Here is a 19,155-nt window from a genome sequence, read left to right on the forward strand (position 1 = left end):
TTGAATAATGTGTGATTTAATCAGTTAGGGCATATACACAAACAAAATGTCAGATACATTTTCCACAAAATAAATTCTAAAAATTATTCATAATGTTTTTGCTGTTATTCTTGCTATACTAAATCTAGAAAACAGGCTTAGTTAAGAGGTTAAGAGGAGGCAGGCTTTAATCTTTTCTCCATAAAAGGCAATCTCTAAATAAGAAATTCAGTCTCCAGTCAAGTTTTCACATTTTCTGTGGAAAGTAGTCTCTGCCAGTTCATAATTAAAAAAAAAAAAAAAAAGGGAGAGGGCAGAAAATGGTAAAATGAAATCTACAGTCCTAATGAATAATTTAATGTTACGAAACTCCAAATGACTTTATGTAGAATATCATTTACTAACCATGATCCTCTGAAATTTGATGAAGACACATCAATTAAGTCAAGAATACATAGGTGTATTTTAAAAACAACCTGATTCAATATTCCCTTAAGATGCCTATGTAGAAGTCAAAAATCAACAAAATATATAATGAATAAGGAAGCCTCAGACAAATCCAAATTGAGAGACATTCTACAAAATACCTGGCCTGTACTCTTCAAGTACATCAAGGTCAAGAACACAAAGTAAGGTTGAGGAACTATTTCATCATGAGACTGAGAAGACAAGTAAACAAATGAGGGCATAATCCTAAAACTGATGTTGAACCAGGAAAAAAGGGCTATGATGGAAATTACTGAGAATACAAGTAAACAAATGAGGGCATAATCCTTAAATTGATGAGCCAGGGAAAAAGGGCTATGATGGAAACTACTAGGACAACTGATAAAATGAGAAGGTAGACTATGAGCTAAATAATAGTACTGTATCATTGTTTAATATCCTGATTTTTTTCTTAATTGCACTGTGATTTTGTAGAAAAATTTTCTCATTCTTAAGAAATACACACTAACCAGAGATAAGTAGGAAAAATGGTTGGATGGATGGATGGATGGATAGATAGATAGATAGATAGATAGAACTAGTGAAAGATTTCTAAGACTGTCAAGTGAAACAGAAACTTTACTCATGACAGTGATTAGAATAATAATAAGCAATTAATAAACTATAACCAGCTGTGTCAAAGATAGAACCATATGCTTTAAAAATAAATCAGTAAAAAATCTGCTGTTTAAGCTCTAACAATGTATTTTTACTTCAATAAACGAGACAAATAAAAACTAAAATTTAAATGTAAAGATTTCTTGAACTAGAAGCCTTTATAAATTGGTTTCATTATTTATCAATATATGATATTTTAGAAATATACTATGACATCAATTCAATTTTAAGTTCAAAAACTGGAGAATTTAAACCATGAAATTGTCCACAGAAATCAAATCCCAGATATAGATTGATGAATTAAGTCTTTACTCACTGTTCTCAAAAACCTTAAATTTAAACTGAAGCACTAATGATAATAAAATAATAGTAATACAACAGGTCGCTTCAAAGTGATTATTATATCATTCTCCTTTTAGAGAGATGAGAAAAAAAGTTTACGGAGATTAAGTATCTTGCCCAAATTTCAAATCGGTGTTATGTAACAGATGTATAAGATTACAGTGGCTTGCCTCCCCCTGCCCCTTGGACAAAGCTTTATATCAAGATGGGAGATTCTTTCATTATGTAATGTCTCCCACCTTGATATAAGGCTTGAATGTATCCATGCTATTGCCGATGTTACTTTCAATGCTATAGTTTATACATAATAACTAGCACTTTAAGATTATTAGAATGATATTGGTAGAAAAAAATTAAAAGCTAAATTATTTCTTGCTCTCTCACTACTTGTAGCAAGGGTAAAACTCAAGATAGATAGATATAATTATGTAAATATTCCATTATTAGTCTCAAGCATCCAGCAGGTTCCAAACCAACTGGCAATGCTTAGGCCCCAAATAATATACTCTGATTTATTGTTTCTTTCCTTTGCCAACCTTATTCTCCTCAGACAGTAGCAAACTGTGGGTATTGCAGCATAGCAACGCTATATCACATCTTAAGAAGTAACATACAGCACATAGCTATACCAAAGCCGAAAAGGAAAATTTCTTTTCAAAAAATTTTTGGTCAAGGTTCAGCTGGGGAAATCTACTGACCCACTTTGAAATTAAAATGTTACTTTAGTGTGGTTCGCGCCCACCCGCGGGCGCGTGCGCGCGCACACACACACACACACACACACACGGAATTTTCCACTGAGGTTGCATATAGTAGCATATTTAAGCTCTGTCAATGACACCCGAATCACCATCCCTAAGGCAAGAATACGCATGCTGAGTTCAGGTTGCTCACTAATTACCCTGAATTTATTTTAACCTTAAATCTTCTAAAAAATATATGATTATAGGAAATCCAAGTCTGCAGTTAAACTAGAACATCATAATCATTTCTAGGAGTCATCTCAGTTTCCTTTTCTTTCTTTTTTTGCAGTAAGTATTTCTGAGTTAACATTACAAATGCAATCATCACAACAGTAAATCTTCATTTTCAAAGCAGTATCAACTTAATGTTACAAAGAAATAACAGACAAGTCATTACTTTCATTATTGCGAGCTGAGACGTTTAGCCCAAACCATGATAGGTATTGTGCATATAATATAATGTTATTATGGAATAAAGAAACGTCATGATATATCTATGTTTTTACTCACCAGTTGTTTCCACAATGCCTTCTAGGATGACGACAATCTCGAACTGTTCAGTTTGCATGCTTCGCTGGGATAGGTCATAAAAGGGGCTTTTGGCATCAATCACGTGGCAAATCGTGAGGGGGGAAACAAGAAAAAGTTGATCTGCCCCTGTACTAAAACCTACATCCAGTTCAAGTTGATCAAGGGGAAGGAACTCACCCTCAGGTGTCTGCCGAGACTAGACAAGCACACAGAAAAAGAGAAGAAATCACCACTTGTACTGAAATTTGCAAGGCAGCCCAACAGTAATTTACATCATTGCCAACATTCTGCACTATCAATCATCTGCAACAAAATCCAAACAAATCATTATGCAGCTATGTTCTAGCAAATGGGCCGAAATCCCACATAGCTCATGCGGAACATACATGCATTATTTATAATACACGACTTACTATAATTACCAGTCCCTAACTCATGAGCTTTGGAGAAATGCCTGGTCCAACAATGGCTGTTAACACAAACTGTGGAACTAAGTGTATATGTGCTACTGCTTGACATAAATCACTAAATGATAATGCACTACACGCCAGATGTTTTTTCCTCCCAAAGCAAATAAGTAGGCAATTCTTACGGAGTTTGTTAAAGCTAAAAAAGGTTGATCATAATTTAAAAACAGATTTATTGCATTATTACAAAGCAAACATAATAATTTATTTTTCCAGGACCTTTGAAAAGTAACAAATAGATAGAAACTAGAATAGAATAGTGAAGATGTTATCATATTGAATAATGTTATGTACACAACAGCTCACATAATAAAAATAAAGGCAAATGCTGTTAACTAGTGGCTTTTGAACTACTAGTAATAAACTGCATTAAAGTTATTTCTCTATTTATTTTATAAATTGTAAAATTAGTCAAACTTTGTGCTCAACTGAATTTCTTTAAATCAAAATGCAGTTTAAAAACTCTGTATTAGACAAACTTGTAGTTTACTAAAACTTTCACATGGCAGTGGCACTCAGTATCAGTATAAATCACTGTAAAGCTTAATTCAACAAACTGCTTGCATGCTAAAAAAAATTAAATACGATTATTAACAATTAGCAAACCGTGAAAATAAACTTATCTTTCTTTTCTATTCATTTTTCATATATGTTGCTTATAAGGATCATGATAAGCAAATATTTATATGATGATGCTGATAAAAAAATCAGGGTGGAGGGAGGCTTGCTGCTGGTTGAATGGGGTTTGGAAGAATCCAATATATTTTAAGAGACTCTTTGCAAAGCAAATTTAATAAACAAAACAGACTCTGCAACACTGGTCTGTCCAATGAATCGGTAGACTGAAGACAAAATCCTTACTTTCAGAGTTCCCGGAAAGACACTGGCTTTGTAAACGAGCCTGAAAATACTGAAAAATATGGTTTAGTAAGCTGTTCTCCACAGCAAAACAAAACCAGGAGTTCCAAGTTGGTGGCAAATTGTTACCGCAGCAATTGCAGAGTCTCAAAAGCAGAACTAGTCAATTAGAGAGGTTACTTTGTAATTAGTGATACTCAGGAGTTTTATTTGTGTAGAAAAAAAGTCCAATGAAAATATTGAGACTATTTTTCTTCTCTGCCTTATGACTAGTTGATTAAAAATTTAAAAAGAAGAAGAAAATGATTACTGACAAGAAAAAAAAAAAACATGGAAAAACCTGATGGTGCAAAAATAAAAACAGCAGCTCTAACAACCAATGTTGGAGAAAACTAGTCATTTCTAAGCCAGTAGAATTCATTTAGCTTTCTATATATATTCTCAAATTGGTAAAATACAGATGAGACCAGCATCTTTGCAAATACACAGTTGTATAACATGTATTGATTAATGTAACAAAATAAAAGTCAAACACAAAACAAAAATAAATAAAAACAAAAAATCCTGGGTCATTGTTCTCTCACCTACTAAGAAACAGGTGCTATATAAACACAAGGTGGTATTCTGACATTTATAATTAATGATCAGAATTTGGGTCATTTTACCAACTATTCTAAGCTCTGCTTTTTCTGCATGAAATAAAAATATTCACAAACATAATTTTTAAACTCAGTTTCCCATTTATTTTAAAATAATTTCCCCCAAAGAAGATATATTTTTCTAATTTTTATATACGTACGCCAAGGCTAAAATTCATCTCCCTTACTTATATATTTGTTATTTATACTTGCACCTCATTCTTAGAGTAGCCATTAGCTTCTATATTCTCTGCTCATTCAATAACCCATGAAAAAGAAGTGGCCTAGAAACAGATAGGCTATCAGGAGAATGCCAACCTAGAATAAGAAATATTTTATTTTTAGCAAAGCAGTTAATTCATATGTAGGTAATTGAGACTTAAATATGCATGAATCTGTTCCATTAACGTCCATAACGTTCCAGATTCCACGTTATCTTCGATTTTAAAAATGTGTTCCATATACTCAAAATTATGCCTATACCCCTTCCCAAATGCTTTATATCCTATCCAAGTCTTGGCAGAAACAAAGTTGACAACTGCACCTATTTTGTGATACTATGGGGAAAATAATACTTCATTTCTTTGAAAGATGTTTTCCACACTTACATCTTTTTTCCGATAAGTGAAATTCCCTACTTATTCACTAAAAATTATTTTCCAGTGGATAAATTTAATCTTACTTTAAATGACACTGAGGTACTACATACATCCACAATTTTATCTTTCACGTCTTCTTCCTTTTTGTTAGGCCAACAGATATTTCAACTATCAATATGCTTACCTCCCTGATTTTTGTTTGCTTCTCTGACTCTGTAATAGACTGGGAAGCCTATTACTCACTGTGAATTAAAGAGAAAGCTTTTCTGTTTAGAGGAGGAAAGGGTGTTTGGCAGGTGCCTGGAGCACTGGAATTGTTTGAAGTCTGAGCTCCTGGGCAGAGCAACGTTATCTTATCAATACTCAGGCAAATAGGATGTCCCAGAACCTGACATATCTCTACCAAATACATTTGCAGAAGCATGCACATTCTACTCTAGGTTTACAAGGAATTCTAATCTAGGCTTTTCTAATTCTGGGGCAATTCCAGAGATTTTTCTGGAGCAAGGGGGGAAAAGAAGCATATGTAAGTTATACTCTCTCAACTGGTATAAGTGGAGTTAGAGAACTTTTGTTCAAGGAACTGTAACACATACATAAAAGATACAAAGGAAAAAGAGGAGTTATGGATGTGCCTTTATAAAATTAAACTGTGATCTGTACCTTGAGTATGTAATAAATCAGTAGCAATGATATTTCATCCATTTCTAGTTCTCTTATTTAGATACCAATTACCATATTTCACCCAGAAATTTTGATAATAGGCATAAAAAATGTAGGTAAAAACCAATTTAACCTTTATTTATTATGTCATCTTAAGAATTATGATAAAAGAAGAAATCTTTCATTAGTAGAGCAGTTTGTCCCTGGTCTACATTATCTCCTCTTGTTCTATAAGCCTCCTAATTCCAAAAGGGAACACAGAACCATGACCTTTTCCTGGATAATATGTAAATAGATACAGTCGAGATCAACAACAATTCTAAACAATTGCTTAAGGTGAAGAGTGATACAATAAATTATTAAAATTTCTAAGGTTGACTTTACTTGATGAAATAATCATTTAAAATCTTGAAACTATTGAATAAATAAGTGGGGAAAAGGTGGAAGGGAAAACAGTTCATGGAAAATTGGTAACTCTTAAAAATTTAGAACATAATTTGAAAACACTAGCACTTGAGAATAACTTAACATACAACTTTTATTATCAATTGTATGAAATATTTTGGGGAAGGAAATAAAGATTTTTCTGCCATTTTAAAGACTTTCTGGTTGGTTGCATTATAGGAAATTCTGAGAGTTAAGACAAAACTCAAGGAACTCTAAGGCATAAAGTTTGTTTAAATTTAGTGTCCAAAAACATTATAAGTAGAACCTCCTGGATTTTTTGAAATGATTGTGTGCAATTTAGATTTTGGCAATAATTTCTAAGTTATTCTTTGTAATAAAAATATTGCTATTGAAAGGTAGTATTTCTATTACACACACTTTAATTATATGCCACATGGATATATGTCTAGAACTTAAGGTTTGTGACTCATTTTATAGTTACGTGTACTAATTTCAAAGAAGCAGCTAATGTCAAATGACTTTGAACTCCCTGAGAGTCCAAAAAGGCCTGCAAGATAATAAATTACAACTTCTGACTACAGGTGGAAAGGGAATCAAAAGTCACAGATGCCTAGAAGGGATTATTATCATCATGTACTTTACAGACAGACAGCTTTCTTATTACAGATAAAGGACTGTAGCGTATGTATCCAAAGACAAAGACACATACACACACACACACACACACACACACACACACACACACACCCCGCTCTGGATATACATTTAGAACTGCCCTTGGCATAAGGAGATCCACATTTCGCCATCCTCCTTCTGGGATATTTGTGATCAGTTGCCCACATTCATTCAGCAGGGACACACTTCACCAATACAATCAATCTCTTTGCTGCCTTTCTCCCATCTCTCCAACCCATTATTGTGTTCTAATTATAGCCACTGTGCTCTTTCCTAGCTCCGAGGGAAGCTAGGGGAATTTTAAAAAAAAAAAATTTAATCTCTAACATCTGACTCTTGAGATGTACTTCTATAATATTCTAAGGCTTGATCCACCCCCCCCCCACCACCACCACTTTTCACAGGTACCTACTGGAAAAGGTAATGAGGGCCAGTGGTCCAGAAAGGAAAACATAGTTGAAGACAGAGAGGGCAGCCCTTCTTGCCTACCACCTCCCCACCATTTTATCTGTAATGTCACTTTTCCTCTTTAAATGTGCAGTGTGTGTGTGTGTGTGTGTGTGTGTGTGTGTGTGTGTGTTGAATATATGCTGAAGTCAGAAATAAAATTACATGCAATGAGGTCAGAGTACTACGTGGAATCTAAAATTTGGAAATGAGCCAAAAGCAGGTACCAGTATAAAGAACAACAATGCCTTGTGACTCAAAGCATTTCTGGCAATGATTTTGGGACTCAGACCAAAATTAAAGTCAGGTAGAAGAAAGTGTGGACCTAGAATTTCATCTGGACTGTCTACAGTTGTACATTTCTTTTGACTTCTTATAAATTTATTTATTTTATTTATTTATTTTTGGCTGCTTTGGGTCTTCGTTGCTGTACACGGGCTTTCTCTAGTTGCGGCGAGCGGGGGCTACTCCTCGGTGCGGTGCATGGGCTTCTCGTTGCAGTGGCTTCTCTTGTTGCAGAGCATGAGCTCTAGACACGCAGGCTTCAGTAGTTGTGGCACGCGGGCTCAGTAATTGTGGCTCATGGGCTCTAGAGTGCAGGCTCAGTAGTTGTGGTGCATGGGCTTAGTTGCTCTACGGCATGTGGGATCGTCCTGGACCAGGGCTTGAACCTGTGTCCCCTGCATTGGCAGGAGGATTCTTAACCACTGCGCCACCAGGGAACTCCCCTCTTTTGACTCCTTAAGTTTGAAATTCCATCAATACACAGGTGGAAAAAAATATGACCAACATCAAGGCTAAAATAAAGATTTTTAATGCTAAGCCAATTATCCCATAAAAATATGTTCACTTTTATGAAAAGAAAGTAACTTATAGATGGAATGTAATTTATCCTGTAATAAATTTTGTGAGGCTTCTATACTATTTAAATGAAAGAACAGCTTTATAATTCCTTGAGGACTTTTTATGGAATTTATAATAATAACTGTGGACAGGATTTGTAACCCTACTTGCACATTCCCCTCCTACTCAGCAAACAAACACCCTCAAATCCATCAACTGCTTTTTCCTGCTTCTCTTCATCATTTGTTCTTACCTACTACTGTTTATTTTTGGGTCTTTATGTCCCTATTTCTGTTCACACTGTATTCCCCTGAGCACAAGCCACCCTGTCCTTTTCAGGAACCATATTAAAAATAAAAAAACAAACAAAACAACATATTACTACTATTTAAAAGAAGAATAGTAATTATAGTCTTTAAAAAGAACCCAAGTTCTATACCTATTACAGAATTACTGTACTTGTGTCAGAGAAGGCAAAGCTAGACTCCATAGAAACTGTACTTTCTTTTTTAAAGACATAATAAACCCACCTAAAAACACTCACTGACCATTATAAGATCTAGCCCCAAGAGTTCTGGGGTACTCAGTCTTAGACTCCTTGAATCTTTTTACTAACCACTTGTACGATGTTCAGAAGAAGAGTTTTTTAATAGATATTCACTTGTGAATTAATTTTTTAAAGGAGATAACTAATGATCTCAAGATTAAAACTAAAGTGCAAATTGACCAAGACCAATTGGAGAAAAGAGTCAGTCATACAGAATAGGGTCATATAGAGTCAAAACCATAATTGCATTAAAGTGCAAGGTATGGAATGAAGGCAAACTAATAAATATATGAAAAAAATCAGGAATCAAGTGGTCCAGGAATCACTGTGGTTAAAAGATTAACAAAATATTAAGATATATGAAAAAAATGATGAGCTTGTTAGTTTTGCAGATGCAATTTTGTTTTTTATTGCATCTGCACTGGATCACATTCATATGAGGAAACTAGATAGCATTCAATTCTGAGTATCCATATAAATGGAGAATAGAAAAGATGAGTATAAAAATAATGTATGTGATATATTAGAAGATAACTGGGCATCATTACCTTTCATTAGGTGAAAGTTAAGGGTTGCATAGCTGACATCCTAGGAAAGGAAGATGATGACTATATGCCATGAATAAAAATATGAAGATATAAAATTATACTTCCATGAGAAAAATTTAACCTTACCTCTTAATTTCAAAATATATGTCTAACAATAACTGATTTTATGTTTACTTTATGTAAATAAGGTTTGACTGAGTGTCTACATATATATATACACACACATATGTATACATGTAACTGGGATGGTTTTTGGATAATAAGTGAGCAAATTCTTGAATAATGCATCAAAAAGTTTAAATCTTTCCCTAATAAGATGGAAGTCTAGGCCAGTCAACCATTAGTATTAGATTTGTAGGAAAGAGTGAGATTTCCAAATCTTTTAAACCCAACACTGAATTACAGGGTCCAATGTATCAACCATTAGTCTCAACTCCTTAATCCAAGCATTTTTATTAAAATTTTAAACTGGATGTCATATTAACTTAACATGACCTTGCTATTCATTAGTTCCTATATTTTAGGTTAAAAAAATTAAATTCAAATAAAACGTCTTCATGGGGATGAAAAGAGGAAAAGAGAAAGAACATTCATCTTAAAAGAGCTTTCTAGAGCTGTATTCATAATAACATTATAAATTTTAAAGAATAACTTCCAATTATATTCTTAAATTTTTATTTAATCTGCTTTCTTTTTTTCTAAGTTAAAAAAGGACTGATTGCTCCAAGCATAAAGTTGGAAGATCTATAATTAAATATTGAAATAAATTTCAGTATTTGCAAGCTTGGAAGATGGGAATAGAGTTGAAATAAAATTTGCTTTCATATAAGTTAACAACAATTAAAAATTAGAGAAGTTATAAGAGAAAAACTTCCATCAAGACACAGAATTCAAAAAAAAAAATGCACAGAAAACTTCACAGTAGCCAGGATTAGAAAGTCATATGCATGTTCTTATTTTTCTATTCTTTACAAGAATAGAAGTGCTTTAAATCATCAAATATAATTCTTATAGTAATACTGATAAATAAGCTTTTAGTCAGCAAATAAGAAAACAGCAATAGAAAAATATAAATGAAATTAAATTAGGTAATAGGAAGAACTCATATAGACTGTAATTACTATTATTAAATATTATGGTTTTGTTGCCTTAAAATTCTATGTATTTCTCTGTATTAAAGATACATAAATTTTACATTTAAAATGTCAAACATGAGTTAAGAGAAGAAACTGAATATGTGTAATAATATTTAGTAAGGATGTATAAGACCAATATCAAAATATTACTACTTTAAGATCTTGGTATAGCTTCTCTTTAAAAATATAACTGGCTGTTTTGGATCACTTCATCTCAGTCCCTAAAAGAAAATGAGAGTCACTTATTAAAGGCAAATCTTCCCTCTGATTTTGCCGAATGTTATGAGTTTCCTAATAAAACATGGCTCCTTTTAAATGAAGTCTAAGGAAATGACAAGAGCTATGAGAATTCATTTTAATCACCATGGCTACAGGACAAATCAACTTCAAGCAAACTACAGTAACTGGTTGGATGAAGAGCTGCCACTGATCAACCCTCTCCCCTCACAAAAAAAGCAGGACAGAATTTCACCATAATTTTGTTTAAATATAAATTGACTCCACATGCCAATTATTTTTACTTTTAGCACTGACATCTTCCCAACAAATCAAAAGTAAAAAATTTTATAAGAACATTATACATATTGTTTTAATTAGATGTTTTTATCACCTTGTGTTAATATAGCACCTTGCTCCAAGTTTGCCAACAGTAGAAGTCTTTTTTTTTGTTTGATCAGGACACTCCTTGTGGTATATGTGATACTTGCATAAAAATCACTATCAGTGTCCTGAACCACTGTAGACACTGGGTGCTTCAGATTCACTACAACTTTGTAAAAAAACAAAAACAAAAACAAGAACCTACTGTGTAGATTAATTCTAATTATTTCTGATTTTGTTAAAATAAAATTTGATAGTCTAAAAACATCTAAATATGTTTCCTCAAAAAGATATTTGTTTTAATAAACGTATTTATATGTATGAAAAACTAGAGAACAGCAATAACTGACCTTTAAAGTCTAATTTTAAGTTTCCAATACACCAATCAAGATGATAAACTACTCTTCAGTAACAATCTCAAAGTGACACATGAACATGGATTCCACGACAGAGACTTTTGCACTACATTTACAAAGTGTTGCTGGTAGGCCTAACCTAAAAAGAGAGTTATATATCTTGTTCTATTCATAGAAATAGGCACATACAACAAACACCCCTGCAACAAACATGTCTACAACATGTTTAGCCTGATCCAAACAACTCAGTTCAAATGTGGTCCATAGCATGATACTAAGTTAAATTAAAAAAAAATTACATGCAGCCCATTGGAGTTAATTATAAAGAATATGATCTACTCAAATTATGTATTCACCATTATCTTAATTAACATATACAGCAGAACCAGGCTGAAAATTTTCCAGTAAGCTATACACAATTAGTTTGTTTACTGTCTGTAGCATAGTAAATATGCATATGATGTGGAGTGACAGGACAACTGAGCTGCTTTAAGTCCAACACTATACTGAGCAAGATGGTCAAGAATAATTAGGGTAAGACCTTGTAAATGAGTAATGAAAATGACACAAGAGACCAATTTTTTTTAAAGCACATTGGACCACTTTTAACTATCATATAAACTGAGGCTGTGTAAAACGATAGAGGACCTGTAGAGTAAAATTGAAATCTCAAAGGCAAAATCTCAACTTAAATATTTCAGGTTTTCATTTTATTAATGCTAAGTTCTGAATGGGGCTATGGTTCTTCCATGCAATCTCAGATAAATTTTTAAGATTGTATTGAGGTCATCTTTTCAATTTATGAACATTTGAAAACTAAGGCAAATCCCTCAAAAAGATGGATTGTAAAGAACACATAGAGAACTGGGCTCATATCCCTCATTCCTAGACTCTAATTGGATGAGTGATTAGAGTGGGCTTCTCTTCTTGTTTGTAGTGGTGCCCTCTAATGACTAGATGGACCTTGCTTTAATAATCACTCCATGAGCAATTTCTTTTAGCATTTACACTGCTGATGGTAGGAAGCAATCTTATTTAATGGATGCTGAAAAGCTTCAAGTGAAATCTGTAATTGACAAAGGCTTCATACAAACAGGCAATTAAGAATAAAATTAATAAGAGACTCTGCAGGAAAAGCACTCACGCTTTCACAGAATATTTCTCTAGGAAAATATTTGGTAAAAATAAAACTTGAAAACAACCAGGTGTTGTTTTTCCACTTTATAAACTGCTTCTCTGGTCTGTGTACTTGTTAAAAAAGATGACCACAGATAGAGTTAGAATAAATGTTCTTGGGTCTGAAGGAATAATCCACCTGCTAAATACTACTAGGGGGAAAAAAAGAAATTAAAAAAAAAAGAAAGAAAGAAAAGCCCTAAGTGAAAATTAAAGCAATTTCAGCACCTTTTTCTTCAAACTAAAAGCTGTTCAGTTTTAGTACTTCAAGTTTACTGGAGTAGCCTATTGACAACAACTCAAAAGCTCTCCAAAGAGCAAAGCAGCAAGGGTAGGAAGGAGAATAGGGCACTCGTGTACCTCAGAGGTCCAGGAGCCAACACCACTCCGCTGGCGTTACTAGTCCAGAAAGTGACACAAATACATCCGACGAATATAAGAATAAAATAAAATAAATAAGAGCACGAGAGTGGGTGGGAAAAGAACAGAACTGTCAGTTGTACTCTCTTTGCCCAGTCCTCCACGCCCTCCCCAGCTCCCAAACAAGGAAGTTTACCTGTGGCTTTAGGCAAGCCTAGGAGCCTGAGGGTGGCTCTCAGGTGAGTTAATTCCCAGGTTTGAGGGCTGGCGGTCGCCAGGTGGGGAGGGGGCGGGTAGCACTTACTTTGAGCAGCTTACAGCGTATCTGCGCGGAGACCATATGGCTGTTGCGCAGGTTGCCCACTCGGAACATGAGCGTGAGTTTTCCGTCCCTCATAGAGATCACCGCGTGCTCGCTAAACATCAGGGTCTCCGCGCGCTTCTTGGGCTGGGACATCTTGATGAACATGCAGCCTATGAGGAAGGCGTCCACGATGGAGCCGAGAATGGACTGGAAGAGGAAGAGGATGATGCCCTCGGGGCACTTGTCGGTGATGTAGCGGTAGCCATAGCCGATGGTGGCCTCGGTCTCGATGAAGAAGAGGAAGGCCGAAGGGAAGTTATAGACGTTGGCCACGCAGGGCGTGTAGTTGCCGACGTGGGCTTTGTTCAGGTCGCCCCGAGTATAGGCAATCACCCACCACATGGACGCCATGAAGAGCCAGGCCACGGTGTAGGTGAGAATGAAGATGAAGAGGTTCCAGCGCCACTTGAGGTCCACCAGGGTGGTGAAGAGGTCCGAGAGGTAGCGGCTCGTCTCACTGCCCAGGTTGCCGTGCTGGACATTGCACCGGCCGTTCTTGTCCACGAACCGCTGTCGCTTCTTCTTGGGCACAAGCTGCTGCTGCGGGCCCTGGCCCGGCCCCTGGGGCTGCAAGCCCGAGCCGCTGGACGAGGTGGTCACTACCTGGTAATCGTCCCCAAATTTCCTTCGGAGTGCAGACATAATACGGAGGGGCGAGCCAGATTCAAACGCGAAGCGAAGGCGCAGGAGCCGAGCGCTGCAAACCAGCACCAATGAGGAGGTGGGAGCGGGAGAGAAAGGGGGGACGAACGCCTGCGTGCCCGGGGCGGGGGGCGCACCCGGCAGGTAGCTGCGGTCTCTGCCCCCCGCAGACGCCTCTCCTCCCCTGGGACGGAGGCTTTCTCTCCACGCTGAGTCTTAAAACAAAAAAAGTGTTCTCCCACACTCAAGGCAGGAGGGCTGCAAGGACCAGGAACCCGAGCGCAAATGTGCCCCCAAGCTTTTCGAGGCCTCTCTTTTCTTCCCTCACCACCGGCATCCCGGGGGCCCCCTCTTGCCTTCCCACAGCCCTCCTGACTCTCCTGCTGCGCTCCCAAACTGACAGTTTTAAGACTGATGGCCAACTCGCCGGGCTGCCGAAGCGGCGCTACCTGCTCGGACCAGACCCTCCCCCCCTCCCCGCCGCTTCCCGATCGCCCGCCCTGCGGGACGGCTCCCGGCTCCCTCCGGCGCTCCCGCCTCCTATCTTTTGGCCCAAATCCCGCCCAAAGGCATGTCTGCCGGGCACCGGTACAGCAGCCCCTACCCACGCCCTCCGGGCTCAGAGTCCCCGCTCCGGACTCCGGAGACGCGTCCGCCTGCCGTCCGCGGGCCGCTGAGTTTCCGCGGGCGCCACCGGGGCCCTCAGGCCGCCCCCGAGCGCTGCAGAAACGCGGCGGTGCGCTAAAGCCGAGCACTCACCCAAGGCGAGAGCGCAGGAGGCGGCGCGGCCGGCGGCAGCGGCAGCCTGGCCTCGCACTCTGCCCTGAAGGCGGTTTTCCTCGCCCCTACTTTTCCTGGGGCACCACGACGGGCGCCAACGCCGGTCCCCCAAGCTCCGCACCTTCCTGAGGGCACCGCGCTGCCCCCCACCAGAAGGATTCTGGCGCGCCGGGCACAGAACGACTTGGGAGCGGGACTCGGGGGTTCCTTGGCGCCGTGCTCTCCCAGCAGGCGACAACGGTGCAGCTGTAGGGGGTTTGAGCCTCGGGATGCGGGTCAGACTCTCAGGTGAAATACCAGCTCCGCTCCAGCTTTTCCTCTGCTTCACGGTTCCTGCCTTGTCCTCTCCCCTCCTCGGTCCCCCGCTCCCTGTCCGCGTCTCTGTGGCCCCGGTTAGATGAAGCGAGGCTCGAGCAGGGGGCGGCGGGAGAGCGGTGTGTGTGTGTTGGTGCTTGTGATCCGCTGCAGAGCCGCGCTAGCCCCGCCTGTCCCTGCCTTCCTCCACTGTTTCACCAGCCTGAATTGCACCTCCGCGCCTCAGTTGAGCCTGCAGTGTCTGGCAGCTCAGGAAAAAGCGAGCCCCTCCAATGAGAAGCGACTCTAAATCTGCTCCCAAAGGAACTCTCCTTCCTCGCCCCCCTGCCTCAGGCAGAAAGCCCCCAGCAAGCAGCAAATGTGCTCTTTGAAAGGAGAGAAGTACGATATGCCTCTCTAACTAGGGCTCTCGTGTAAACGGATGCCTGGGTTTGAGGATGCATCATAAACAGGGATCCCGACTGGCTTCGAGATAAGCCTGTTCAGAACTCAGAGTTGCAAGTAGCAGAGGGGGCTCAAGATGGGAACAGAAAGGAGGGGAGGCACTCCTAGGAAAGCTCACGGTCCTCCCTGAAAATGGCTATTGGAAAGACTTGGAATGTCCGGAGTTAATGTGTGGCTGTAATTGAGGGAACAAGGCTGGATTGTAATGGCCCAGGCCTGGCAGTTAACTTAATGGAGGGGCAAAGTGCAGAAACAGCTAATACAGTGCCCATGCGTAAACATCAGTGTATTTACCACATTTCATGTTTGTTCTAAGATGCTATGGTCTCTTATGGCATATTCCATTCAGTCCAAACACATAAAACTGAATTTGTTGGAAAATTATCAAATCATGGGGTTATGAAAGCAAGGGGCTGCTGTAGGACTCCCAGGCAAAGGAAAATAAGCACATAATCATTCTGCCAATTCGCTGCCAATAGGTGCTCCCTTCTAATTCTCTATCTCTAAACCTTAGTGCAGGTAAGCCCTGTACCTTGTCAGCCATAAATAGAGGACTCTTTCACTTTGGTTAAAACGCCTATCCTGGGTTACAGACATCTCCTGCGGGCTCTCTGATAAGAGGTCAGTGACTGTGATTCTTTAGGATTACATAAGAAGGGAAAGTGACACTGTGGGAAGCAGAAACTGCTCTGGGCCTGGATCATAAGACCTGGTTGAGTTCTGGCCCTGCCATTTACAAACTGTGTGACCCTGAGCAAGTTGCTAAACATCTTTGACCCCCAGCTTTCTACTCTGAAAAATTGGGAGTTTGAACATTTTGCCAAAGTTGGTACATGAAAAAGAGAATGAATGTGGTTTTATTAACTCCTTTTGCTGCAAAGGATGTCATAGACTGGGCTGTAAAATTGCAACAAGGCCAAGAGATGAGGAATGAGTGTTTGGAGTTGGCCCCAAGTTGGGAACTAACACATATTCTCCTCTTATCTCTGACTACTCTCCCCCTAATCATGATGCCTTTGTCAGGCTGGCTTCTTTTAATTCCTGAAACCCACTGAGGCATACTCGCCATCCTTGGACCTTTGCCTATCTGTGTTCTCTTTCTGGAACGTTCTTGCCCTGACACTCCACGTTGCTGGCTTCTTCAGTCATTCAGCTCAGCCTGAATGCGTCCTCCTAAAGGAGCCCCTTCACTAGCTTTCCAGGTACCCCCTACCATATCATCTTAGTTCATCTTCATGACACTTCTTTTTCTAGCCACTATTTTCTTCAACAGAGTCCTGGAATATAAGAGCAAGGACCTTGTCTCCAACACCTAGAACACTACCTGTCACATACCAGGTCCACAATAAGTATTTGCTGGATCAATCACACATACCCATATACATATGTCACTAGAAACTCCACATGCATTGAGTAATGCAGAATTAAAAGTCATCACTAAATCAGGTCACTTAAATAATTTAATATAAAAGAGCATATAAATTAAAACAAAGTAATCCTTCCTGTGCTTGTTAGCTTTAGAACTGATATTCTATCAGGTGCCAAATCCTTTTGACTGCCCCACTGCAATATCTCTCTTTTAAAAATGGTACTAACTTTCTTCAAATCCCCATTTCATTTTAGACCCAAAGTCAGATGATGTTCTTGCGTTTAGTCTTCTACTCCTTCAAACTGTCCTAGGTAGTATTACTAGATCTGTCTCCTTAGAATCGTATATGTTTAGCAGTGGCATGGAAACTGAAGAGCTCTCTGATAGTTTCATTTAATTATTTCATTTCCAAGCTTTTAAACATTCCCACTTTTTAAAAAAACACTTTTCTATTGAAAACCTTTGCCATTTTCCAACAACTAAATTTATAAACAAATAATTTTATACTTCAAGAGACATGGTCTGGTCTAGAGGCTAGAAGGGGGAAATAACTTGCTGACTGTCACAGACTTAATAAGTGGAAACTCTGAGATTTGAACCCAAAATAATGAATCTCCAGAACCTAGTTGTTCTGCTATCTCTTCCCAGGTGCCTAGAAAGGAGTCTAGGATTCTTGCTCCGTAGCCAGGGTCTCCCTCCACTCCACCACGTTTCTCATACAGGTTGAGATCTAAGGTCCACCAGAATATAGCCTAACCTATCTTTCCAAAATTATCTCCTACCTTCCCTTTAATGTGGGCTCTGATCCAGCCAACTTTGATTGTTAACAATTCCCCAAACATTAACTGCATTTGCTCGACTGCAGTCCTGTCACTTAAGGATTCTTTCTCTATCCCTACAAAGTCCAAATTACCATCTCTAATGTACACACAAGAGAAGGGAAAAATTCCTTCAGCTTTTACTTCAAGTGCTATCTCCCCCACCTTTACCTTATCCTCCCACTAGCCGTAATCCATCCCTTCTCTGAATTCTCATTCCCCTAGATTTGCAATGTGGTTTTTACTTTCTAGCCTGTATTTGAGCTCAGAATTTACCAAGATTTCCCCTATAAAATAGTAAGCACCCTGAGCATCCACCTATTACTATTTTGATACCATCTAGCACTCCAGCTACCCAACCTTGCCTTGCACATGATAAATATTTAATACGTTTTTAGAGAGAACTAAAATTTACTGAGCCTACTTTAACGTGCCAGGCAACTTACTTGGAGCTTTGTAGTTAGTATTTCCATGACATAGCTAGCAAGATGGTAGAGCAGGGATTCCAAAACATGTCTGCCCATTTTCAAGGTCTCTGTTCTTTGAGAGAAAGAGTATTGCCTGATAAAAGATTTTTCAGGATGCCCTCATGTCACACTTTAAACGTGACTGAGCCTTTGGCCTATTTGTGACCTTGAGTCCAACTCCTTGAAAATGTTTAAAGATGAACCAAACGCATCTTCCTCTGTCAGGACATTTGCTTCCATGATGAGGTTCTGGATGGCAGCCAGCCCCATGGTGCTGAGGCCAGGCGGGATGTGTAGGGAATGGATGACAGAAGGCCACCTAATCAGGTGCTGTCTGATGAACTGAAGTGAAACACTGTGAAGAGAATGGGTCAAAGGGAGGAGAGGCACACAATTTCAGCCAAGGCCACAAAGCCAGAACAACCTGGAAAATAGAACTACAGAATACACAATACACATTTGGAGTCCAACATTTAAAGATAGGGTGGTAGATTGTAAACAAACTACCAAGCAGTTCTTGGCTGGGGTGGTGGCAGGGTGGAGGGGAGATCAAAGCTATATTTAACAACAAACTCAGTTCTAAACAAGCTGCATATTTATTCTTCCCAGAAATGTTTCTGGCAATGTCTTATTTGCTGTGTCCAAAATTAGTAATAACACAAATAACTGTAACTTTAAAAATGAAGGATATGATTCTGTGTTTTAATACTGAAAAAGCATGACTTTGCACATACACTCACCCTATTATATAACAGAACAGTGTGCAGAAAAGAGTAGACTTAATGTAAAAGAAAAAAACCTCTGCCCCTGAGAAGTCCAAATTCTAAAAATGACTTAATCTGCCAACAGTGAAAAAAGCAAACCTTTGAACATCTCAGCATACCTGGAGTCCATCTCCTCGTCATTCACTTATTGCCACTGTGACTCCCACCATGA

At 38.6% G+C, this 19,155-nt stretch overlaps 1 protein-coding gene across 1 annotated transcript in view; it reads right to left on the reverse strand.

The window, feature by feature from the left end:
- Nucleotides 1-14,026, reverse strand: part of KCNJ3 (potassium inwardly rectifying channel subfamily J member 3) — a gene marked incomplete at its 5' end in the record, with an annotated part of 159,908 nt that extends 145,882 nt beyond the window's left edge. The window contains 2 exons of the mRNA XM_082658715.1: nucleotides 2,679-2,895; nucleotides 13,325-14,026. Coding sequence (XP_082514841.1) covers nucleotides 2,679-2,895; nucleotides 13,325-14,026 — 919 coding nt within the window. The remainder of the gene's footprint in view (nucleotides 1-2,678; nucleotides 2,896-13,324) is intronic.
- Nucleotides 14,027-19,155: the final 5,129 nt, after the last annotated feature.

This window comes from Grampus griseus (genome assembly GCF_964374135.1).
Source record: "Grampus griseus genome assembly, chromosome: 7".
NCBI classification, from domain to species: Eukaryota; Metazoa; Chordata; class Mammalia; order Artiodactyla; family Delphinidae; genus Grampus; species Grampus griseus.